Source organism: Enoplosus armatus, chromosome 1 (genome assembly GCF_043641665.1).
Source record: "Enoplosus armatus isolate fEnoArm2 chromosome 1, fEnoArm2.hap1, whole genome shotgun sequence".
Classification (NCBI taxonomy): domain Eukaryota; kingdom Metazoa; phylum Chordata; class Actinopteri; order Centrarchiformes; family Enoplosidae; genus Enoplosus; species Enoplosus armatus.
Window position 1 is genome coordinate 255,661 of NC_092180.1, and position 24,627 is coordinate 280,287.

At 44.1% G+C, this 24,627-nt stretch overlaps 1 protein-coding gene across 1 annotated transcript in view; it reads left to right on the forward strand.

Moving 5' to 3' along the window:
- LOC139284911 (ATP-binding cassette sub-family C member 12-like) overlaps positions 1 to 24,627 on the forward strand; it is a 50,819-nt gene that overhangs the window by 22,916 nt on the left and 3,276 nt on the right. Inside the window, exons 17-25 of the mRNA XM_070905281.1 lie at positions 189 to 275; positions 473 to 576; positions 1,108 to 1,290; positions 5,415 to 5,641; positions 7,121 to 7,258; positions 10,228 to 10,417; positions 16,837 to 16,926; positions 18,129 to 18,318; positions 22,717 to 22,876. Coding sequence (XP_070761382.1) covers positions 189 to 275; positions 473 to 576; positions 1,108 to 1,290; positions 5,415 to 5,641; positions 7,121 to 7,258; positions 10,228 to 10,417; positions 16,837 to 16,926; positions 18,129 to 18,318; positions 22,717 to 22,876 — 1,369 coding nt within the window. The remainder of the gene's footprint in view (positions 1 to 188; positions 276 to 472; positions 577 to 1,107; positions 1,291 to 5,414; positions 5,642 to 7,120; positions 7,259 to 10,227; positions 10,418 to 16,836; positions 16,927 to 18,128; positions 18,319 to 22,716; positions 22,877 to 24,627) is intronic.

Genomic DNA, 24,627 nt, shown 5'->3' on the forward strand with positions numbered 1-24,627 from the left:
TCCACTGTCTCCATAGTGCTTCTCATGGTGGGAACTGTTGGGTCTCTGTAATAATATTATAGAGTTGGTCTGGACCTGCTCTAGCTGTAAAGTGTCATGAGATGACTTTTGTTGTGATTTGGCGCTATATAAATAAAATTGAATTGAAATTGATTGTGGCTCAATAATGAAGTATTTGTTCTCTGAAGCTGCTGATCAGCTGATCGATCAGGAGAACAGCGGGAACGGTTTGGTCACCTGGAGAACGTTTCAACAATACTGTCACGCAGCCGGAGGTCGACACACACACACACACACACACACACACACACACACACACTTCATCTTGAACTTTATTTACTTTATTATAACATTTTTCTGACACTTTACAGACGAAACAATGAATTGATTAAATAACAGAGTTATAACCCTAACCTTGTACCCTTCAAAATAAAAGTCTGCCTAATCATTTAATGTCGCTCTCTTCCTGCAGGATACTGTGTGAGCTTCTGCATCCTCCTCATCTTTATTGTGCTGATCACTAATACAGCTTTAAGCTACTGGTGGCTCAGTTATTGGCTGCAGCAGGGACATGGCGTGAGACATGCACACACACACACACTGTAAATTAGTGTTTGATCAAAGTGGAAAGACGTCTGTCCCTGTCACCACACAGTGTCTTTGTCTCACCTCTCTCCCTCAGAGTCTCAGGATCTTAACAACTTGAAACCTGAAGATTCATGGAACCTGAACCTTTCATTAACACTTGATTTTCATTGTTAGGACTTTTATCCTAAAATTATAACTTTATTCTTGTAAATTTGGGACTTTTTCTCATAATTACGACTTATGATTACGACGAAAGAGCTGAAACGATTAGTGGATTAATCAGCAAGATTCATTATTGAACTAAACCAAATATTCTGCAGTTCCATTTGCTTAAAGGTGCAAAATAAACAATGAATTGTTTACCTGAGCAGATGAATCACTAATGGAGTGTTTGTCATTAAGTTAGACAAACAGTGAATGACAGATTTAGCTGCAGTCGGAGGAGTTGACATGAAACGTTGTAGCTCTGATCGCAGTGATGTCCAGCTGCAGCAGATGTTTAACACAGCTGTTCCTCAGACAGCGAACGTGACGTCTTCAGAACGAGGAAACGTCTCTCTGAACGCCGACCTTGGCTTCTACCAGCTGATGTTTGGTGTGACGATTGTCTTCCTGCTGACGGTCTGCGTGATCAAATGTTTCTGCTACATCAAGGTGACGTTTCACGCCTCCACTACGCTGCACAACCGCCTGCTGAAGAAGGTAAGACGCCTGAGTCTCTCTTATCTAACTCAAGAGTGATGTTAGGTCTGTTGAAGTCAGAATTATTATTCCAGTATTTAAAGAGGAGGTATTCTGCTCATTTTCAGCTCCGTATCTGCAGCAGCTTTGCATGATTCACAGATCTAATAAGTCCTGATTCATCTTATTGTGGCCCTTCATGCAGCCCCTCAGTTCACCCTCTGTCTGACACAAGCTGTCAGAGCTCCTGTCTCTTCAAGGCCCACCTCCCTAAAAGCCCACTTTCTTCTGATTGGCTGGATCCCTGCAGCCCACGAGGGGCAGGGAGACGCCTCTGAGCCCTGAGCATAGCGCACCGCTTCATGCTGAGCCGCTGTGGTCAACTGCATGACAGGAGCAGTAACTTAGCTTGGAAAATGGAGATATGGGGACTGGATGTGATGGACTTCCTGTTTCAGGAGAAGTAGGTTGGAAAAACGATAGATGCTGCTGGGGACTGGGCCTCACTGATTACTGTACAAAAACACAACTTTATTCACTGATTTTGGTGAAACTCCATCATTTTATGGAGAAAATGTTTTCTGGTTTTCCCTCTGATGTCCTCCGGCTGCTCTGCCTCAATTCTCAGTGATTTATGGAGTTTCCTGATGGACAGAAAGCTTTAGAAAGTAACTGCTAACTGTAGCTGCCGTTAGCTGTGTTAGCTCTGAGCACCAGGGGAGTGTTGGTGTTTACACCGCCAGCACAGGAGCTTTGGACCACCGGGAGGAGGAGGTTTTCAGTCCCGGGCTCCGAGAGTCCGATGGTTAGAGTCAGCTAACTAAGAGCATAGATATAGATATATACAGTAGGGTGCAAAAATTTGGTCAACTCTAATCAACACGCCTTGAATATCTAAGTGAACAGAAGCTAACCTGACCTCTAAACGGTAAAAAGGGTTATGACATGACACATCTCTTCAAGTTTTAAAGCAAGATTACTTTTTATTTCAATTTTTTACAGTTTCAAAATACTAAAAAAAAGAAAAAAGGCCCCGTGCCAAAGTTTGGGAAACCTGCCAGTTAGTACTTTGTAACTCCTCCTCTGACTACACTTCCTGTAGCCAGCTAAGAGTCTTTCAATTCTTGCTTTTTTGCCATTCTTCCTGGCAGAACACCTCTAGCTCAGAAAGATTGTTCGGTCTCCTTGCATGCACGGCAAGTTTGAGATCTCTATATGGATTTTCAATAATATTCAAGTGTGGGGACTGTGGTGGCCATACCAAAACCTTCATCCATCTTTCCTGGAGGTACTTCATGGTTGATTTTGAGGTATGCTTTGGATCATTGTCTTGTTGAAATACCCAACCTCTCTTCAACTTCAGTGTCTGGACTGACCTTGGAACATTAGCCTCTAGAATTTCTTGATATTTGATGGAATCCATTCTTCCTGCCTCACAATATTTCCTGTTCCCCCAGCTGCCACACAACCCCCAAGCATGATGGTAAATGGTAAATATAAATGATCTCACTATATACCAAAATGCTTTACAGCTAAGTCTCATTCACCCACTCACACACCAATGGCAACCGAGCTGCCATGCAAGGTGCTGGTTTCCATTTTAAGCAACTTAGGGTTCAGTGTCTTGCTTTGACGTGCTTAACAGTTGGCAAGGTGTTCTTCTCTACAAATGCTTCGTCCTTTTTTCTCCAAACATACCTTCTTTGTGACCAAAACGTTCCATTTTGGTTTCATCAGTCCAAAGCACATTGTTCCAAAAGGCTTCAGGCTTCTGAAGGTTTTCTTTTGCATACTTTAGACGCTTCATTTTGTGTTGAGGTCGAAGGAAAGGCTTTTTTCTTGCAACTCTGCCATGTAGGTCTTTGTTATTTAAAGTACATTGTATTGTTGTCCTGTGAACAATTACACCTGCATCTGCTACTCTCTTTTGCAGTGATGTGTGGGTATCTGATATTTTTTTTGGTCTTGATTGCCTTGAACTGTTCCACTAATCTTCCATTTTCTGATAATGTTCCTGACGGTGGAAATAGGGAGTTTGAAATGCTGAGAGAGTTTTCTGTAGCCTTCTCCTTGTTGGAAGTGAACTATCTTGATTCTGATATCCTTGGACAACTGTTTAGAGGAACCCATGGTTGCTAACATCAGACAAGAACAGCCACTGCAGCCAGATACTTTAGAAGGCATGGCGTTGCTTCAGAATATATAGTTCAGCTCTGGAATTAAATTCACCTGACTCATTAATGGCCTAATGAGTAAATCACCAGGGTCTGGGCCTTGGTAATTATTGTTGTCAAAAGTAACAAAGAATAATCCAAAAGGTTTCCCAAACTTCTGCAAAGGTCCTTTTTCTATTAATTTGAAATTGTAAAAAAAATGAAATAAAAAGTAATCTTGCTTGAAAACTTGAAGAGATGTGTCATGTTTAACTTTACCGTTTAGAGGTCAGGTTAGCTTCTGTTCACTTAGATATTCATTGTAAAAGGCGTTTTGATTAGAGTTGACCAAATTTTTGTACCCTACTGTACTTATGGCTAAGAGGACTGCTAAATGCACAGCTAACTGGCGAACGGCAGCTACAGTTAGCAGTAGTTAACCCTTTAACACTGAGTGTGTCAGTGCAGCCAATATGGTGTCATTACAGTAATTTCACTCGCACCTCTCAGTCAAAATATGCAACAAAAAGTACAGGCCGACATTTTGAGGCTTATTTCAAACCTAAACCTGGCTGTAAAGCGTAACGTCTCAGCTTTTAGAAGCCGTTGGAATTTTTCCGACAGCGCAAACCGTGACGTAATTATAGTAATCCAAAGTGCGCTTGCGCAAACGTGTCACAGACGACACACTCGGTGTTAATGATGACGTTAGCAACAAGTAAAGCCATCTGTCCATCAAGAAACGACCTCCTACCTACCTACTTTCCTTCACAGTAGCAGTAAAGAGCAGTAAAGAGCAGTCCTAAGCAGAGCAGCCCAACAACTCAGACAGGCTGAGGGGGGGGGGGGGGGGGGGGTGAGCGTTCTTCTCCTTCTTCTTCTTCATGGAAGACACGACAAGTGAAGGGAGCGTTGAAAGCAGTCTGAAGACTGAGCTTTCGGCTCACAGGGATTACTTTTACATATGTTTTCCTCATTATTTGGCAACTTTGGTAACGTTTAATAGGAACATTGTAACACTATGCATCTGACAGAAAATAAGGAGCATAATAGGTCCTCTTTAATGATTGCTCAGTTTATATAACCAATTATTTATATATCCAATGTTGAAAACAGAGTTCAATGTTACTTTAAACACAAAATCCAAGTTTAATGTTTATAATCAACGTACAAGGATTTCAAGGAGTTTATTGTCAGATGCTCCCAGTTCATTTTCATACAATGAAAAACTGCTCTGATCACTGGAACAATGCGACATGTGTTAACTTTAATTAATAATCAATGACAATGAATGAGTTGTCATTGATTGTCATTGTTGCTCATTACTTCACCTCCACTGTCACATGTAGGAGAGAAAAATGTAATTAATATATTCCTTTTGATTCCTGTCAACATGTGTCTGTCACATAGGAACCTTATATGATGTCCAGCATATCAGCTAACTGTAGTTCAAATGATGAAACTTACAGTAAACCGATCAAATGAAGTTCAGTCATCATCATATTAAGAAGAAAGTCACACTCGCGACTGTATTGTGGATATTTACAGTAAAACAGCATCATTCAATAAACGAAGTGAAAAGTTGTTGCTCCACTACATTATTTCAGATACTCACTGCTGCATAGAAATTACACATTATTGACTTGTTGTTGTTTGATGAGAATTAGTTTGAAGCATAACATCCATAAACGTACGTGTGATGTTGTGTTAGCTAATATAATACAAATATGTTCCTCTGCTGCCTGAGATCTTGAGTCCAAATTAGTAGTTGACTGTTTTGTGTTTTTAAAATTTAAAGTCTGTTGTGAAAATTGAACCAAAGTAATTGTAAAATACAGTAAAAGCAGTAAGAAAGTTGAGTTCTGTTAACTTCACATCCTGCTGAATTTTGTGAAATATGACACAGTGAAGCTGTGGACAGTGTTGGACTGCGATGTTTCACAGTGTGTTCACAGTCAAACATACAGTCTGGTTGGTTGGTGTCTCCCTCAGATCATTGTGAGTCCGATGAGTTTCTTTGACACGACTCCGACCAGCCGCATCCTCACCTGTTTCTCCAGATGTCAGGATGAGATGGACTCTTTAGTGCCTCATCATCTCAACATCCTGCTCATCTTCTGTCTGATTGACGTCTGCGTCTGCGTCATCAACTCAATCATCTTCCCCATCATGCTACTGCCGGTGTTCATCCTGGTGACACTCTTCACTTTCCTCCTGTGGTGAGTCGACACTATATAACCTGTATTTCATCAGGTAATCTCTTCAAGACAGACCTGAGTACAGCAGAGAGAAACAAAAACAAACATAACCAGAGAAACGGCATCAGAGACGATCACAGAAAAAAAGTTTCAAGTCAGCCAGTGGTATGAGACGTCCTCTGTCATTCCTTCCATTTATAAGGTGCAAAGTGGTGGACGGCAGTCTGTCCAGGTTCAGTATTTATACTGAGGGTTAACCAGACCTGAGATCTGCTCTTCTGAGCAGTGGTTTTAAATGTGAGAAGTGATTTACTGAGGCAGCTTCTGCAGGAGACCTTCATAAATAAAGACGATAGGATGTAATTGTCTTCTTGTTGCTACTGTTTCATACAGTTCACAGTGATGAGGGCGATATTTGTCTCCTGTAATGAAACACAGTACACAACGATAAACTGCATCAAGCTGTTTTAAGGTAGAGCAGCATGAGGATAAAGGAAATATCCATAGTAAAGCTGGGCCATTGACTGTATCAATTAATTTGAATTTATGGTTTGGGACGATGTTTTAAAACGAAAATGGATTTTCATCTTTACTTGGGTAATTACGGTAGGGAACCGCCACCACTGAGCTCCTATAGTTTATAGTAACGCATGAAACCATTAGCGGAATTATTTTCCCATGGAATCCCATATGAGAAGAAGGGCCCCCAGTGGAACGACATTACAGATGCGGTGGATACTCATCAAATTAGGGTTAAAAATTTGTATTTTGTAGTTGGTTTTAAGAAAAAAAATCAATTAATATCCCAAATCAGTGTGGTGTGAAAATTTCACAATGAAGAACAGAGATGATGGTTGACTGTACACTCATTTTCCTCAAGACACCAAAAAACTTTATTCTGAAACTCATTTTTATCTTTAGTTTCGGAGCCAGTTGCTCCACAAGAGGCTTAAAAATCCAAGGTATTAATATAAGATTTTAGAAGTTTTAGAACCATTAAGTGTGTGAGTGGATGGACCGACGGGAGATTCTTCAGAATAAAACCCGTTTTGTTTGAGATTCTGCAGCAACGTCTGAAGAAAGTTAGTTTGAGTTGAAGAGGAGCCAAATGCAGACAAGACTGTATCATCTGCATAAGGGTGGATATTATATGTCTATTTGGTACATGTACAGTGTAAATTTTAAGTACCCAGCACAGACCCTTGTGTTGCCCCCCTATGTATCAGTACAGATCAAACAAATATTCATAAAACCAGTTCTGCCAAAAACATCCAAACCAACACAGTGTAGTTTGTCAACAACATCAAAACCTATGAAAGATCCCCAAACAGTGCAGCACAGAGTCACCCTTTGACAATGTTTCCATTATTTCCATATATTGTTTTAAATAAAGAATGAACGCTCAATAACACAGGGCTGGTTTTATACTGTTGATATTGTATTTGTTCAGTGACATTAAAGACGGCGAGCTCTCAGGTCTCATTGACTGTTTCTCTGCAGGATGTTCCTGAGAAACATCTGCGAGTTAAAGAAGATGGAGAACATCAGTCGCTCTTCCTGCATCTCTCTGTGCGCCTCCATCTCTCAGGGCCTTGGCACCATTCACGCCTACAACAAGACAGATGACTACACACAGCTGTAAGACAGTCATCTGTCTGTCACGCTCAAACATCTGTCTCTCTCTAATATCTGTCTGTCACTTTAACATCTGTCTGGCTCTCTCTAACATCTGTCTGTCACTCTGTTACATGTGTCTGTCACGCTCAAACATCTGTCTCTCTCTAATATCTGTCTGTCACTTTAACATCTGTCTGGCTCTCTCTAACATCTGTCTGTCACTCTGTTACATGTGTCTGTCACTCTGTTACTTGTGTCTGTCTCTCTAACATCTGTCACTCTCTAACATCTGTCTGACTCTGTTACATCTGTCTGCCACTCTCTAACATCTGTCTGTCATTCTAACATCTGTCACTCTCTAACATCTGTCTGCCACTCTAACATCTGTCTGTCACTCACTAACATCTGTCTGTCACTCTCTAATATCTGTCTGTCACTTTAACATCTGTCTGGCTCTCTCTAACATCTGTCTGTCACTCTATAACATCTGTCTGGCTCTCTCTAATATCTGTCTGTCACTCTGTTACATCTGTCTGTCACTCTCTAATATCTGTCTGTCGTCCTAACATCTGTCACTCTCTAACACCTGTCTGTCACTCTCTAACATCTGTTTGGCTCTCTCTAACATCTGTCTCTCACTCTGTTACATCCGTCTGTCACTCTCTAATATCTGTCTGTCACCCTATAACATCTGTCTGTCACTTTAACATCTGTCTGGCTCTCTCTAATATCTGTCTGTCACTCTGTTACATCTGTCTGTCACTCTCTAATATCTGTCTGTCATTCTAACATCTGTCACTCTCTAACACCTGTCTGTCACTCTGTTACATCTGTCTGTCACTCTCTAATATCTGTCTGTCACTCTGTTACATGTGTCTGTCACTCTAACATCTGTCTGGCTCTCTCTAACATCTGACTGGCTTTCTCTAACATCTGTCTGGCTTTCTCTAACATCTGTCTGTCACTCTGTTACATCTGTCTGTCACTGTTACATCTGTCTGTCACTCTCTAATATCTGTCTGCCATTCTAACATCTATCACTCTAACATCTGTCTGCCATTCTCTAACGTCTGCCTGTCACTCTCTAACATCTGTCTGTTACTCTAACATCTGTCTGTCACTCTCTAACATCTGTCACTGTCTAATATCTGTCTGCCATTCTAACATCTGTCACTAACATCTGTCTGTCACTAACATCTGCCACTCTAACATCTACCTGTCACTTTCTAACATCTGTCTGTCACTTTAACATCTGTCACTCTCTAACATCTGTCTGTTACATCTATCTGTCACTCTATAACATCTGTCACTCTATAACATCTGTCTGTCACTCTGTTACATCTGTCTGTCACTCTCTAATATCTGTCTGGCTCTCTCTAACATCTGTCTGTCACTCTAACATCTGTCTGGCTCTCTTTAACACTTTTCTGTCACTCTCTAACATCTGCCACTCTAACATCTACCTGTCACTCTCTAACATCTGTCTGTCACTTTAACATCTGTCACTCTCTAACATCTGTCTGTCACTCTGTTACATCTGTCTGTCACTCTCGAACATCTGTCTGTCACTCTCTAACATCTGTCACACCCTAACATCTGTCTGCAACTCTAAACATCTGTCACCCTAACATCTGCAGTATTTCATCTTTTTAATGTAGAGTTGAACTTCAGGTTTTGTTGAATATTACCCCAGAGGTTTTTTCCAGATTAACAAAGTCAAAGAGGTTTCTATGGAGCCCCTGAAGGGTCATGGTGGGGATGCTCCCTCTGATCCATGGGACCAGTTGGTCCAGTCCAGTTATACATATATATTATGTACAGTATATATATAACACACTACAGATAAAGAAAGAAGAGGTGATGTGACTCTTTACATGACGCATTATGTGTTCCACAGTAAACAGCTGCAGCTGTTCTGCCTGGCCGAAGCTGTGGATGTGGATCTGGTTATTGATCCGACTACGGCTGCAGTTGTGGTTGAATCTACGATGCTATGGTTATGGCTCTGCTAGCTGTACGGTGACTCTTTACTGCTCCTGTTAACATTAGCCAAGAAAACATCATTAAGCCACACAGGATTTGAACCTACGGTGCTTCTATCAGTTTGCACTGATGTGTTACCAAAAACCATAATCACAGCTAGTCTGTGGGCAGCAGTCAGTGGGATAGCTAGCTTAACTTGCTCCACTAGTTATCTATCTAGCTGCAATGATACAGACTTGTGCCTGCCAGTCACAGCTGTGGTCACAACCTGCGGAGGTCTACTGCATAATACATAACACTGCATCACAATACAGCTCAGCAACTCTATGGATCAGAGGGAACAAGAATAACCCTTCAGGGGCTCCGTAGATTTCCTTTAAGAGGTTTCACAGGTTTTATCAAAACAACGATTATTTACAGAAACTTCAGATGTAATGTGAAGTGATCTTTTCTGATCGTATCTGCCCTCACTTTACTTTGTTTGTATTCTCTAATGACGGGGAGTCTTGTTCTGTTTTGCTTAATCAATTTATTTTGATATATTCAGAAATCCTATTTACAAGGGAGAAGCCAAACTTTTCTGAACTGATGGTCAAACAAAACAGTTCATCTACAGCTGAGTGTACCAACAAAAAGTTGTTAAAAGTGTTCTCCCAGGCGTTTACAGACACAGGTTATGTTGTTGGTTATTTGCTGTTCAGTTTTTATATCAATAGTTTAACTTTGGTGAACTCTGACCTGTGAATTCACCCTGTTGACCAATGAGGAGCCGTCCTGACAGAGCTGAGCTCTGAATGGACGGAGAGTCCAACATGGAGGAAGCTATCATAGCTTATTAGCTGTGTGTTAGCATCCAGCTGTGTTGAAGCTCCTCTGTCAATATAAAGAGTATAAACTGCTCCTCAACAGAGAACTGGTTTACGGGAGGACACGGTTCAGAGATGACTGCAGCTCTGATGTCTCCACACTGTGGATTAAAGTCCAAACTCGTCCTGTTTGTGTTGCAGGTTTAAGAGCCTGTCCGACATCAATGCTAACCACTTCTTACTGTTTAACTATGGGATGCGTTGGCTCTGCTTCCTGGTGGACTCTCTGTGTGCCGTCATGACACTGCCCGTCTCTCTGCTGGTCGTCTTCAGCTCCAATGAAGTCTGCAGCCCCCCCATGAAAGCCCTTGCTCTGTGCTACATTATACAGGTGAAACTGTCAGTTGACACAACACACACACACCGAAGTGCCCAAAGTGCTTTACACAACAGAATAATTAATAAAAGCAATATATATACATATAACAATGACAAAGATAAAGATTTTAGAGTTGCAAAGATTTGATTACCCAGGTGAGGTTGTTGTTGATCTAGAGGGAGGATCATAAACACTGAAAACAGCAAGTTTCACTGGGAAACACCAGGAACTTGTAAAGGAAGTCGCTGCAGGTTAAGTTTTTAAGTCAAAGCACTTTAACATCAATTCTAACAGATAAAAGAAGTCAGTCCAGCAGGCAGCCCTGTGTACTAAACATTACATTTATAACTTATTAACCCATTTGTGACCGCAAGTGAAATTTTGAATTTTCTATGGTGGAAGTGTTCTCTGGGCTTGCCCCAAGCACAAATCTGAAGATATTTTCAAAATCGCTCAAACCGTTTGGCTGAAAAGTTTTTCTTATCATGCTGTATTTAGTCCACATGGGACTACTGTTTTTCCTAAAATGGTAGAAAATGGCCTAAAATAACCAATAAATTATCGTATATATATATTCCATATAAACAAAAGTTGCACAGAACTTTTATTAGTCATAGAAACGGTGAAAACATTTGCTCGAGCAGCCGTTCTCCATTCGTTTCAATGCATTTTCAGGAAGTAGGTCTGTTTGCTTCTATAAAACCTCAGATCTGAACTACAGACTCTCTAATAGATATAGGAACCTCTCTGTCTGTCTCTCCCTGTCTCTCTGTCTCTCCCTGTCTCTCTCTCTCCCTGTCTCTCTGTCTCTCCCTGTCTCTCTCTCTCCCTGTCTCTGTCTCTCCCTGTCTCTGTCTCTCTCTGTCTCTGTCTCTCTCTCTCTGTGTCTGTCTGTCTGTCTCTTTGTCTCTCTGTGTGTGTGTCTCTCTCTCTCTCTCTCTCTCTCAGAGTGCATGCTGGGAGATTGTGGCGTGTCAGTGAGACGCTGAGCGAGTGGATTTTGTACTGTTTTTGTTCTTTTTTTCAGTAATGTGTTTAAAGTAGTTTGTTGGTGGTGGTTTACTTAAGTTGATAGTTGGTACATTTTTTGGGTTTGTGGGGGGTTTCTTTTGTCTCCTGCCAGTGTCTCTGCTGGCCTGCGTCTCAGACACCATGGTAAATGGAGACTTCACCAGGCTCACGCGGAAACACGGCATCAAGATCTCTGCCGGTTTCCCGTGCAGCGCGGAGGACATCGGACTGGCGGTGGGGGACAGGGTTGGGGGGGGGGCAGCTGGCGCTGCTCCGGGGCCGCCCGTTGTCTCGGGGCTGGGGGCGGCGCCGGTCCATGTGGCTGCTGTGTCTGACCCAGTACCTGACCCCAGGGGGGGGGGGGGGTGGAACAGCTAAACAGAACAGGTGAAGTCAGTGAGACAGGTAAGTTAGGAGAGATACAGACAGGTAAGGAAAGTGAAGCACAGGAAAATAAGTCAGGGGAGGAAAGTGTTGCGTGGGAGCAGGTGGAGGAAGCTGAGATGGAGGAGGAGGCAGCAGCAGCAGCAAAGCCAAAACCTGCTAACAAACGTCGGAGAAAGACAAAAAATGCAGCCAGTGAGGCAAAAACGAGTAAAGTTGGGGAGGACACAGTGAGGAAACAGGTGCAGACGGATGAAAGCGGGAGTGAGGAGGAGTGTGTGTCGGACAGCAGTGATGTACCGTGTTTTAAACTGAGCAGCAGCCAGCAGAGAAAGCTGACCGTATTTATTGTTTTAAGCATCATTGTAATATATTTAAAATGTGCAGAATTATACCTGCTGGTTTTACGGATCATTCCCTGCTTTTATGTCATGTTTTTATTAGAAATATTTTGCCAAAAAGTGCATATTGGCATTTTAATTCAGTTTTAACATTTGACAAAAAGTTCTCGTGTATTTCTGGGGTGTTTTTAGACAGAGGAAGGGTGATTTTAGCAGTCTTAGGCAGTGGTGGGACCATGGGAAGACTGAAATTAAACTTCTGTGTCAACAGCATACCCTCAATGTTACACGAGACGTCACCAGATCTATGAAGGACCTGGAGAGTGATATAGTGGAACTAGAGAAAATAAGTGAAGTGAAGTCCTCAAAGTAAAAAAACTGGCTTTAGCCGACCTGCTAGACAGTAAAATACAGGGTGCACTGGTCAGGTCCCGATTTCAGAACATCACTGAGATGGATGCTCCCTCTAGCTTCTTCTTCGGCCTGGAGAAGAAGAACGGACAGAGGAAGGTAATCCACTCCTCGCTGTCAGACACGGGGCAGGAGCTCATGGAACTAGGCCAGATCAGAAGGCGAGCGGTGGAGTTTTACTCCTCTCTCTACTCCACTGAGTACGAGGGGGAGGACACACTGCTGGAGGAGTTCTGCAGTGAACTGCCTCAGATCTCTGGGGATTCTAACTCCCAGCTCGAGGAGCCACTGCAGATGAGGGAGCTTCAGGCCGCCCTGCAAAGTATGCAGGGTCGGAGGGCTCCCAGCATTGACGGCCTGACAATAGAGTTTTATAAAGCCTTCTGGGACATCTTAGGTGTAGATATTTTAGATGTTTTTAATGAAAGTCTGGCCTCTGGTTCCATGCCGATGTCCTGCCGCAGAGCTGTTCTTACGCTCTTGCCCAAGAAAGGAAACCTTCAGAACATCAAAAACTGGCGCCCCGTGTCTTTGCTGTGTGTGGATTACAAGCTTCTGTCCAAGGCCTTGGCCAACAGGCTGAGGGGAGCTATGGAGCAGGTCATCCATCAGGACCAGACCTACTGTGTGCCCGGCAGGTCCATGGAAGACAATGTCTACCTAATTAGGGATGTTTTGGAGGTCTCTAGCTCATTAGGTATAAACACTGGTCTGACTTCTGTAGACCAGGAAAAGGCTTTTGACCGCGTTGAGCACAACTTCCTCTGGAAGGTCATGGAGAAGTTTGGGTTCAGCGCAGGTTTCATAGCTAAGATCAAGGTGTTGTACAGTGACGTGGAGAGTGTGCTGAAGTTTAACGGTGGTCTGTGTGCTCCTTTTAGAGTGTGTAGAGGGGTCCAGCAGGGCTGTGCTCTGTCGGGGATGCTCTATGCACTCTCCCTAGAACCCCTACTGAACAAGATACGCTCCAGCATACAAGGACTGGTTTTACCTGGTTTTAGTAGAAACATTGTTTTATCGGCATACGCCGATGACGTCATTGTTTTTATCGGAAGTCAGAGGGATGCAGACCTTTTAGCCACTATGGTGGAAAAATTTACGATTGCATCGGCAGCGAGGGTGAATGGGAAAAAGAGTGAAGCCCTCGCTGTCGGTGAATGGCGTGACGGTCTCCCAGTTCTTCCCCAGAGCCTGGCCTGGAGGAGAGACAGCCTAAAGTACCTGGGAGTGTTTCTGGGAAAAGAAAACATGGTCCAGAGAAACTGGGAGAACGTCACAGAAAAGATTGAGGGAAAACTTTCCAAATGGAAATGGCTGCTCCCTCAAATGTCTTTTAAAGGTAGGGTTCTGGTTTTAACCTTGTGGCATCCCAACTGTGGCACTGTCTGTCATGTATCGACCCCCACTCAGACCTATTAGCACAAATACAGAGGAGAATGGTGGATTTTTTTTGGGACGGTCTGCATTGGGTGCCACAAGGGGTGCTGTTTTTAGCCAGAGAGGAGGGGGGGCAGGGCCTCGTCCACCTGGCCAGCCGAACAGCTACTTTTGGCTCCAGTTTGTACAGAAATATCTAACAGGTCCAGCAGATTTAGTCTGGAGAGACGTGGCCAGCTGCATTCTCAGACATGCTAACAACCTGGGGCTGGACGCTGCTCTGTTCTTAACTGATTTAAAACTTTTAAAGTTAAGTGGGCTGCCTCCGTTTTATCAGGGTGTTTTTAAGTCCTGGGCCCTTTTTAATAAAAAAAGGTGTCCGAAGTCTGACTCTCTGCACTGGTTGTTGAAAGAGCTACTGATACACGGGGCCAGGCTGGACATCAGCAGCAGCGCCACACCCGGCCTGATGGGGGCGCTGTGCAGGTCCAGGACCCTGTGCCTACAGCAGCTGGTGGATGCGGCAGGGCCGGCGCTGAGCGATGCTGTGGCCCTGGGCTCTTTGTTGGGTCTGCGCTCGGTCCGGGTGACTCAGGGGGTCCTGGAGCTCTGGAGGCAGAGGCTCTCTGGAGAGGAGAGGAGCCTCCTAATGGACTACAGCCGGGGAACGACCAAACCGGACCCCGCACACCCGTTTCCAGAGATCTACCTGAGCCCAGGGTTAGGAGACCTGACCGGCCCCCTGCTGACTGTCATTAACTCAAACAAACTGACTTTGCACAGAGCGGACAAAAATACCTTTTATTCCAACTGTGTAAAAAGCACCAACAGAAAAGGACTGAGCAACAGGCCCCCCACTGTGTGGACTAAAAGACCGGGGAAACCGGATCCAGCCCACAGTGGAAGATTTTGTACAAACCTCCCCTAAAGAAACGGACTGCCGACCTCCAGTGGAGGATTTTACATGGTGCCGTCGCCTCCAACGCTTTTATTTCTGTTCTTAATCCTGCTGTTTTTAACAAGTGTCCATTCTGTGATCTTCGCGAGACTGTCTTCCATGTTTTTACTGAGTGTCAGAGACTCACGGAGTTCTTCACTCTTCTAACGTTGGTTTTTAGTCTCTTTGGTGTGAAGAGTGTTTTTATCATGGGAGCTGGCTACAAAAAGATAAACAGAGAGAAGTGGCAGCTCCTAAACTTCCTCTTAGGAGAAGCAAAGATGGCCATATATGTAAGCAGGAAGAACCGGGTGGAGAACCGTGAAGGACAGGAGGCCAGGTCAGTCTGGCTCTGAAACATCAGGGACTGTGGCTCGAATACAGGTTTTATAAACACATTGGTGATTTGGACGCTTTTAGACAGCGCTGGTGCTACGGAGACATCGTCTGTTCTGTTAATAATGATGAATTGCATTTTGCACAGGTTTTTACTGGATAACTTATTTTTAATTAGCACTTTATTGAGTGTTAAGTGTTTTTGTAAAAATCAAAAAAAATCTCTCTCTCAGAGTGCATGATGGGAGATTGTGGCGTGTGAGTGAGACGCTGAGCGAGTGGATTTTGTACTTTTTTTTGTTCTTTTTCTGTTTAATTTAAAGTAGTTTCTTGGTGGTGGTTTACTTTAGTTGATAGTTGGTGCACTTTTGGGGTTTGTTGGGGGTTTCTTTTGTCTCCTGCCAGTGTCTCTGCTGGCCGGCGTCTCAGACGCCATGATAAATGGAGTCTGTCTGTCTGTCTGTCTGTCTGTCTCTCTCTCTCTCTCTGTCTGTCTCTCTGACTGTCTTTCTCTCTGTCTCTCTCTCTGACTGTCTGTCTCTCTCTGTCTGTCTGTCTCTCTCGCTCTCTCTCCCTCTTACACCCACAACTTTGTACTTCTATACTTGTGAAGACCTTCATTGACATAATGCATTCCCTAGCCCATTACCCTAACCTCAACCATCACAACTAAATGCCTAACCCTGACCCTAACCATAACCTAAACCTGAACCTTAAAACCAAGTCTGAACCCTCAAACAGCCCTTTGAAGGTCTGTCCAAAAGTGAAAATGCTGAATACTGAAATAATAAAAATCCCCACATTTTTATTTGTTATTTTAGGGCATTTTCTACCATTTTAGGAAAAACAGTAATCCCATGTGCCCCAAGACTAAATATGGTATGATAAGAAAATTGCTGTATCTCAGAAACTACACAATCAAGTGTTTGGTATCTATGGACTCATAACAAGTTGACTATCAAAGATATATACACATATGCGGTGTAAAAAAAAAAAAATCATATGAAAGACATTTAATAAACACAATTTTAGCATTTTTCCTAATTTTTCAAAAATGAGCCAGCAGGTTCGTCTGGTTCCAGAATAACGTTTGACCCAATGAGGAGGATCTCTTTGGAACATGTTTTTCTTGCCAGATTGATTCTAATTGGATGTTTATTAAGTGTTGAAAGTGTGCTTGTATCTGCTTCTACACAGAAGATACTCAGTTACTCTCAAGTCTTCAAGTTCAGACCGACTCAAACATCAACTAACTGTACTCTGATATGCAGCTGGTCTCACATCAGTTAACATCGTCACACATCATTTTAACATGTGAAAGAGTAACATCATTAAATGACCAGATTGTAATGTACACTGATTGTGTATGAATGAACAGTTTTATTTCCTCGTGGGGTTATTATTATTATTATTATTATTATCAGACACATGACTCAACTACAAACCGACCAGCATCTAACAGACCTCATAACAGCCTGAATAGTCCACATGTGATGTCCCAGATCTGCAACACTGGATGTCAGTTAACACTTAGTATATCTTATTCAATTGATGAATAAGATATAATCCGTATAAATATAAAGTGTGTATCATGTATATGTGGTAAATAATAATATTAATGTTTGTTTTTCCAGCTGACAAGTACCTCTCAGTATCTGATCCAATCACTGATGGAGGTGGAGGCCAGGTTCATCTCTGTGGAGCGGCTGCTCAAGTACATCACGGTCAGTGGGGGTGGCGGGGGGGTTCACTCTGTGCTCTCATGGCATCGTGTCAAGAGACAAAGCTGTAAGAAGCCAATGAACAAGAGCTGCTCAGCAGCAGACAGACTCAGAGACGAGCTGCTGAACACAGTGCAGCATTTCGCAGCTAAAGAGCCAGATGTTTCCCTCAGGAGGTGGAGGAGACCAGAACCAGAGCTAACAGAGAGAGAATACTGAACTTCATTCATCAGGAGACACAAACACGACTCCACATGGAGGACCATGTTGCTCTGTAATGCTGGATGTGGAAATAAGCGACTGTTTGATCAACACGTCAACTTAAAGATGACGACATGTTAACGTTGTGTTCACCACTTCAGGAACATTTCGGATTTAATACCTCATTGTATTCTGTGAATACTTTATACTCTGTCACTCAGACACTAACATTGGTGCAGGGTTGCGATTACGGGTCCACAGTTTCATCTGAACAAGCGTCCATATGACGATGAGTTGGTACTAATGTTACAGCAGAGAGGCTGTTCTTCTGCTGGAGAGATGAAGTCAGCAACAAAATGAGCAAAAACATTGAACCGGTGATAGACTCTGAACTTTTTCTCATACAGACAGAAGACTGCAACGTGCTTTTAAATAAGCCGATATCAGCTTATCACAGATATATCAGTGTCTCTGTCACATAGTTTTTCCACCAGAGAGCACTGACAGGATGATTATTATGTGTCATAATGATGTCATAATGATGACAGGATGGGTCAAATATTTCTGACGATGATATTTGAAACTCCCAAATATCAACGTCAGGATCAGGCTCAAAAATCCAGCATTGGTCAGACTGTAGTCCAGATGAATGTAGATGACTTAAAGATCTGCATACTCTGACAGTGAGTTTACTGCCAGGTCTGTTTCACACAGTGAAGTGGAGTCACTCCTTTTCTATTTCTAGAATCAAAAATTGATTCTGAATCGAATTGTGACCTCAAGAATCTGAATCAATTAGATTTTCCACAGCAGTGATTCTTTTTGTATACGGTGCTGATGGAACTGCACCAGACTAAAAAGGTTCTAATCACAGGTGAAGGTGACTCTGAAGTGACCATGTAATGGACTTGTGAGACTCCTACCCTAACACTGTGAGGTGAATCCTGCTGCCTGCTGGTCTGCTCTCTGACGTGATATCACATTGAGTGTCGGTTGCGTTTCAGGGCTGCGAGTCGGAGGCCTCGGGGCAGCTGCAGGTGGATCAGGTCTCTGACGACTGGCCTCGGCACGGAGCAATCACCTTCCTGGACTATAAGATGAGGTACAGACAGAACTCACCTGTTGTCCTCAACAAACTGCAGCTCCACATCAGAGCTGGGGAGAAGCTGGGCATCATGGGAAGGACCGGCTCCGGTAAGAACATGTCTCCCTGCTGGGGTCCGTCTGTAATAAATCACACAAGAGTGAACAAACTGAATAATTGTGTTCTGCTGTTCAAATTTCACACAACAGGGCGTTCAACGCACCACCGGCTCAGTCTGAATAAACGCGTTGCTACGTTTTGTTGGGGCTGAACCTGAAATCATTATTGATTATTACGTTTACCTCAGTAACAATTAATGAACTTATCAAATACACTGTTGTCACAGTGAGGCTGTTATTCATTTGTAATGAACAACAAAGAGAAACTCATGGATCTTATATTTTAACAAGTTCAGTAGTAGAACATTTGTAGGTATTTATTTCCTAAAACAGGAAAATCTAAGTTGACGATGATAAAAACGATTAAATTATAATTAGATTTCAATAAGATTTAATGGCTTCAGTGTTTCAGGGTTCTGCTCTGATGACAAGCACACCAATTCAGTTCAATTTTATTTATATAGCGCCAAATCACAAGTCATCACATGACACTTAACAAATAGAGCAGGTCTAGACCGACTCTTCTCGACACTTCCTCATCATTCACAGTGCAAATGATGTCCCTGTAACACCAGCGTTGTTGTGTGTTGTGTGTGTGTGTATATACACATACATATACATTGTTATTGCATTTTTTTTTTCACTTAAATATTGTAAATGTGTATATTTTATATTTTATTTTATTTTTTTATATCCTTATTTGTACATACTTCTCATTTCTAAATTTATGCCACTTTTTTACTCTTGAATGGGAGCACCTGTAACTGTGTAATTTCCCCCTGGGGATCAATAACGTATGTCTGATTCTGATTCTGATTTGGGAGGAATGAGTCTCCCACTGAAGGTGCTCTTGTGTCTGACCAGTACATCATGGAGAGGATGTGAGACGTTGTCAAAGATGACCCGCAGCTTGGACAGCATCCACCTCTCTGCCACCACCATCGGAGAGTCCAGCTCCACCTCAACAACGTCACTGGCCTTGCGGATCAGTTTATTGAGTCTGTTGGAGTCCGCCACCCTCAGCCTGCTGCCCCAGCATGCAACAGCATAGAGGATAGCACTGACCACCACAGACTCATAGAACCGCCTCAGAAAATAGAGACGGCTCTGGCCTTTCGTGTAGAGGGCATTAGTGTTCTTTACCCAGTCCAGTTTATTGTCAATGTGAACTCCCAGGCGTCTTGGTCCTCCTCAGATCCACAGTCCTTTGTCTTTGTCACATGGTGTGAGAGGAACCAGCGCAATGTGACAAAGTTGTCCACAGCAGCCCTGTACTCATCCTTATCACCCTTACTGATACATCCAACAATTGCTGAGTTATCAGAAACCTTCTGAAGATGGCAGGTCTCTGTGCAGTAGTCCGTGGTGTAGATGGTGGAGAGGAAGGGAGAGAGGACAGTCCCCTGCGGGGCCCCGGTGTTGCTGACCACTCTGTCTGACACACGGTGTTGTAAGCGCACATACTGTGGTCTGCCAGTCAGGTAGTTGACAATCCAGGACACGAGGGGGTCATCCACCTGCATCTCCGTCAGTTTCTCACCCAGTAGAGCCGGACGGATGGTGTTGAACGCACTGGAGAAGTCAAAAAACATGACTCTCACAGTGCTCGCCGGCTTATCCAGGTGGGCGTAGATGCGGTTGAGCAGGTAGATAATGGTATCCTCAACTCCAAGTTGGGGGCGAACTGAAGGGGGTCTTGACCATGGGCCGGAGCTGCTCCAGGACGAGTCTCTCCAGGGTCTTCATGATGTGGGAGGTCAGTGCCACGGGTCTGTAGTCTTTGGAGCCACTGGGACGCAGCGTCTTCGGCACAGGAACGAGGCAGGACGTCTTCCACAGCACGGGGACCCTCTGAAGACCCTCCACAATGCCTTCAGCTCCTCTGCTGTTGGTTGGCCTGAAACCCGTGATGGTCCTGATTCCACTCTATATATACTCTAGATATTGTTCTGCTGGAGTTTCCACTCCAGCTTCCTCCTGTACTTCTCCTTAGCCTCCCTGATGTTTACCTTCTGTTCCCCCTGGATCGTTCTCACCTCCTCCCTGTTGCCAGCTTTGAAAGCCCTCTTCTTTGCATTCAGGATGGCCTTGATGTCCTTTGTCACCCATGGCTTGTTATTTGAATTACAATGAACAGTCCTTGCTGGGACAGTGAAGTCCACACAGAAGTTGATGTAGTCCATGATGCACTCTGTGAGCCCATCAATGTCCTCTCCATGCGGCTCACAGAGTGCCTGCCAGTCAGTCACCTCAAAACATCCCTGAAGTGTCTCATAAGCCTCCTCTGACCATCTCCTCACTCTCCTTATGGTTGCAGGCTGGCTCTTCACCAGAGGCACATAACAGGGGTTGAGATGCACTAGGTTGTGGTCTGACCTACCCAGAGGGGAGAGGGGAGAGGAGCTGTATGCATCCTTCACGTTAGCATACAGCAAGTCCAGGGTCCTCTCCTCTCTAGTAGGACAGCTCACATACTGATTGAAGGTGGGAAGTGTCTTAGTCATGGTTACGTGGTTGAAGTCACCCGAGATAGCAATGAGTGTTGAGTCTGTAGACAGGCTATGGCGGAGTGAATGACGTCACACGCCGCCGTCGGGTTGGCAGAGGGGGGGATGTAAACATTCACAACAATAGCATGTGAGAACTCCCTGGGCAAATGCTACGGTCTGAGTCCAACCGCCAACAGTTCAATGTCCGGGCAACAGACACGACTCTTGATGGTGATGTGGGAAGGATTGCACCACCTGTTGTTAACGAGAGCGGCAAGCCCCCCTCCTTTACGCTTACCGCTCCCAGTGCAATCCCTGTCGGCCCGAACATTCTGAAAGCCGTCGATGGAGACGTGGTCAACAGGTGTCCTGGTGCAGCCATGTCTCTGTAAAGCACATTAAACTACACTCCTGGTACTCCCTCTGACTCCTGGCCAGCGCCGTTAGCTCATCCATCTCTGCTGGACCCCCTGCAGTTCGCCTACAGTGCCAACAGGTCTGTAGACGATGCCGTCAACTTGGCCCTACACTTCATCCTCCAGCACATGGACTCCGCGGGATCCTACGCCAGGATCCTGTTTGTGGACTTCAGCTCTGCCTTCAACACGATCGTCCCGGCTCTTCTTCAGGACAAGCTCTCCCAGCTTAATGTGCCTGACCCCACCTGCAGGTGGATCACAGGTTTCCTGTCTGACAGGAAGCAGCACGTGAAGCTGGGGAAACACGTCTCAGACTCGCGGACGATCAGCACCGGCTCCCCTAAAGGCTGTGTTCTTTCTCCTCTACTCTTCTCCCTGTACACCAACAGCTGCACCTCCAGTCACCAGTCCGTCAGGCTCCTGAAGTCCCCTAGCAGTCTAGGCCTATAGCAGCATAACTAGGGGCTGGTCCAGGCAGGCCTGAGCCAGCCCTAACTATAAGCCTTATCAAAAAGCAAACCCTAACCCAAACTGGGAGCTGATTCCACAGGAGAGGAGCTTGATAGCTGAAGGCTCTGGCTTCCGTCTGGCTTTTGGAGACTCCAGGAACCACAAGCAACCCTGCATTCTAGGAGCGCAGTTCTGTAGTGGGGTAATAGGGTACTATGAGCTCTTTAAGATAAGATGGTGCCTGACCATTAAGAGCTTTGTAGGTCAGGAGAAGGATTTTAAACTCTATTCTGGATTTTACAGGGAGCCAGTGCAGCGAAGCTAATACAGGAGAAATATGATCTCTTGTCCTGGTTCCTGGCAGTACTGATCAAATGTTCAAACTGCTGAAATGGCTGCATAAATAAATAAATGGCTCACATACATGTGTTTCTGCAGCATTACGATGAGGAGACTTGGTTTCGTCTTCTCTCTCTCAGTGATGCAGGAAACCAGGTTTCTGGTGAGGATTTCACATGGTGAGCGGGACAAAAGACTGCAGATAGGCAGACTACCATCAAAGCACAGCCATGCGATCACGTCTAAAATAACCCCAACTGAAGACAGAACCGATGCAGGTCTGAGAGATACCTGATTACTGACCTGCTGCATGTGAACAGATTTACTTGGATTTCCTGTGTAACCCGGTTTCTCCAAGTGACCCGGTCAGTTGTGGTGGTTCCTCATCTCATCAGGATCCTCCTGGACTCCTGTGGAAATACTCCAGGTGCGTCTAACTGGGAGGAGAACCAAAACATAGTGGAGGGATTAGACATCCCATCAGGTCTGGGAAAACCTCAGGACCCTCCAGGAGGAGCTGAAGAAGGTTGTTAGGGAGAAGGATGTCTGGGCTACTTGGTTTACTGCTGCCACCACCACCTGGACCTGGAACAGAAGCAGAGAGTGGATGGAGGTTGGGTCAGGTGTTGTCATGTGTGACAACAGGTGTGGTGATGAAAGGCTGCGGAGTAAATTTGTCTTTGTGTGTCCAGGGAAGTCATCTCTGGCCGTGGCTCTGTTCCGGCTGGTTGAACCGGCTGCAGGAAACATCCTGATTGACGGAGTGGACATCACTTCCATCAGCCTGTCTGACCTGCGCTCAAAACTGTCCATCATCCCCCAGGACCCTGTGCTGTTCACCGGGACTGTCAGGTAACCTCGGCTGCTTCTTGTCATCCTTCACTTCCTGTGTGTTGAAAATCGCATACTAACATACTAAGTATGACAAACATTGAGTATGTCAGAAACACCTGGATGTATCCAAGATCAGCAAGAATGTCTATGCAACGTGAGCTTACTGGACACATTGAAGCTCCCTCAACTGATTACGAATGATGAGAGTGAATGTGAAACAGAAGGTACTCAGGACATTAACGTTCAGTTAAGAGGAACGACACGGGAGCTCACATACAGTTGTGCTCATAACTTTACATACCCTGGCAGAATTTGTAAAATGTGTACCATTCTTTAATGAAAACATGAATGATCAGGCAAAATAAATTTATTTTATTTTAAATGGGATTCAAACTAAACTATGAGGCATCAAAAGAAAAAGCACAATCATTAAATAAAGCATAACAATAGAGAAAATACTGAGATGGTCCCTGTTCAAAAGTTTGTATACCCTTAGTTCTTAGTACTGTGTATTGCCCCCCATCAATGACAGCTTGTAGTCTTTTGTGATAGTTGTGGATGAGGCCCTTTATTTTCTCAGATGATAAAGCTGCCCATTCTTCTTGGCAAAAAGCTTCCAGGTCCTGTAAATTCTTGGGCTGTCTTGCATGAATTGCACGTTTGAGATCTCCCCAAAGTGGCTCAATGGTCAGGAGACTGTGATGGCCACTCCAGAACCTTCACTTTTTTCTGCTGTAGCCAAAGACAGGTCGACTTGGCCTTGTGTTTTGGATCATTGTCATGTTGAAAAGTCCAAGTGCGTCCCATGCGCAGCTTCTGGGCTGATGAGTAATGCAAATTGTCCTCCAGTATTTTCTGATAACATGTTGCATTCATCTTGCCATCAATTTTGACCAAATTCCCTGTGCCGCTGTAGCTCACACACCCCCAAAACATAAGAGATTCACCTCCATGCTTCACAGAAGGGATGGTGTACTTTTTAATATAGTCATTGTTGACGCCCCTCCAAACATAACGTTCATGGTTGTGACCATAAAATTCAATCTTAGTCTCATCACTCGAAATGATTTTGTTCCAGAAGCTTTGAGGCTTGTCCAGGTGCTGTTTAGCATATTGTAAGCGGGCTGTTTTGTGGCACTGGCGTAGTAATGGCCTTCTTCTGGCAACTCGACCGTGCAGCCAATTTTTCTTCAAGTGTCTCCTCATTGTGCATCTTGAAACAGCCACACCACTTTTCTGTAGAGAAGTCTGTATGTCAGCTGAAGTTATTTGTGGGTTTTTCTTTGCATCCTGAACAATTTTCCTGGCAGTTGTGGCTGAAATTTTTGTTGGTCTACCTGACTGTGGCTTGGTATCAACAGAACCCCTTATTTTCCACTTTATCAGAGTTTGAACACTACTGATTGGCATTCTCAAATGTTTGGATATCTTTTTATATCCTTTTCCTGTTTTATAAAGTTCAACTACCTTCTCTCGCAGGTCCTTTGACAGTTCTTTTGCTTTCCCCATGGCTCAGAATCCAGCAAAGTCAATGCAGCACTAGAGGAAATGTGCAGGGATCTGTTAAGAGCCCAGAGACTCACTGACTTTTTATACACAGACACTAATTACATGCAAACAGGTGACAGGTGTGGACAGTTACCCTTACTAGCCATTTAAACCTGTTTGTGTCAACTTGTGTGCATATTATCAGGCCAAAACTTCAAGGGTATATATACTTTTGATCAGGGCTGTTTGGGTGATTCAACTTGTCATTATGATTTAAAAAG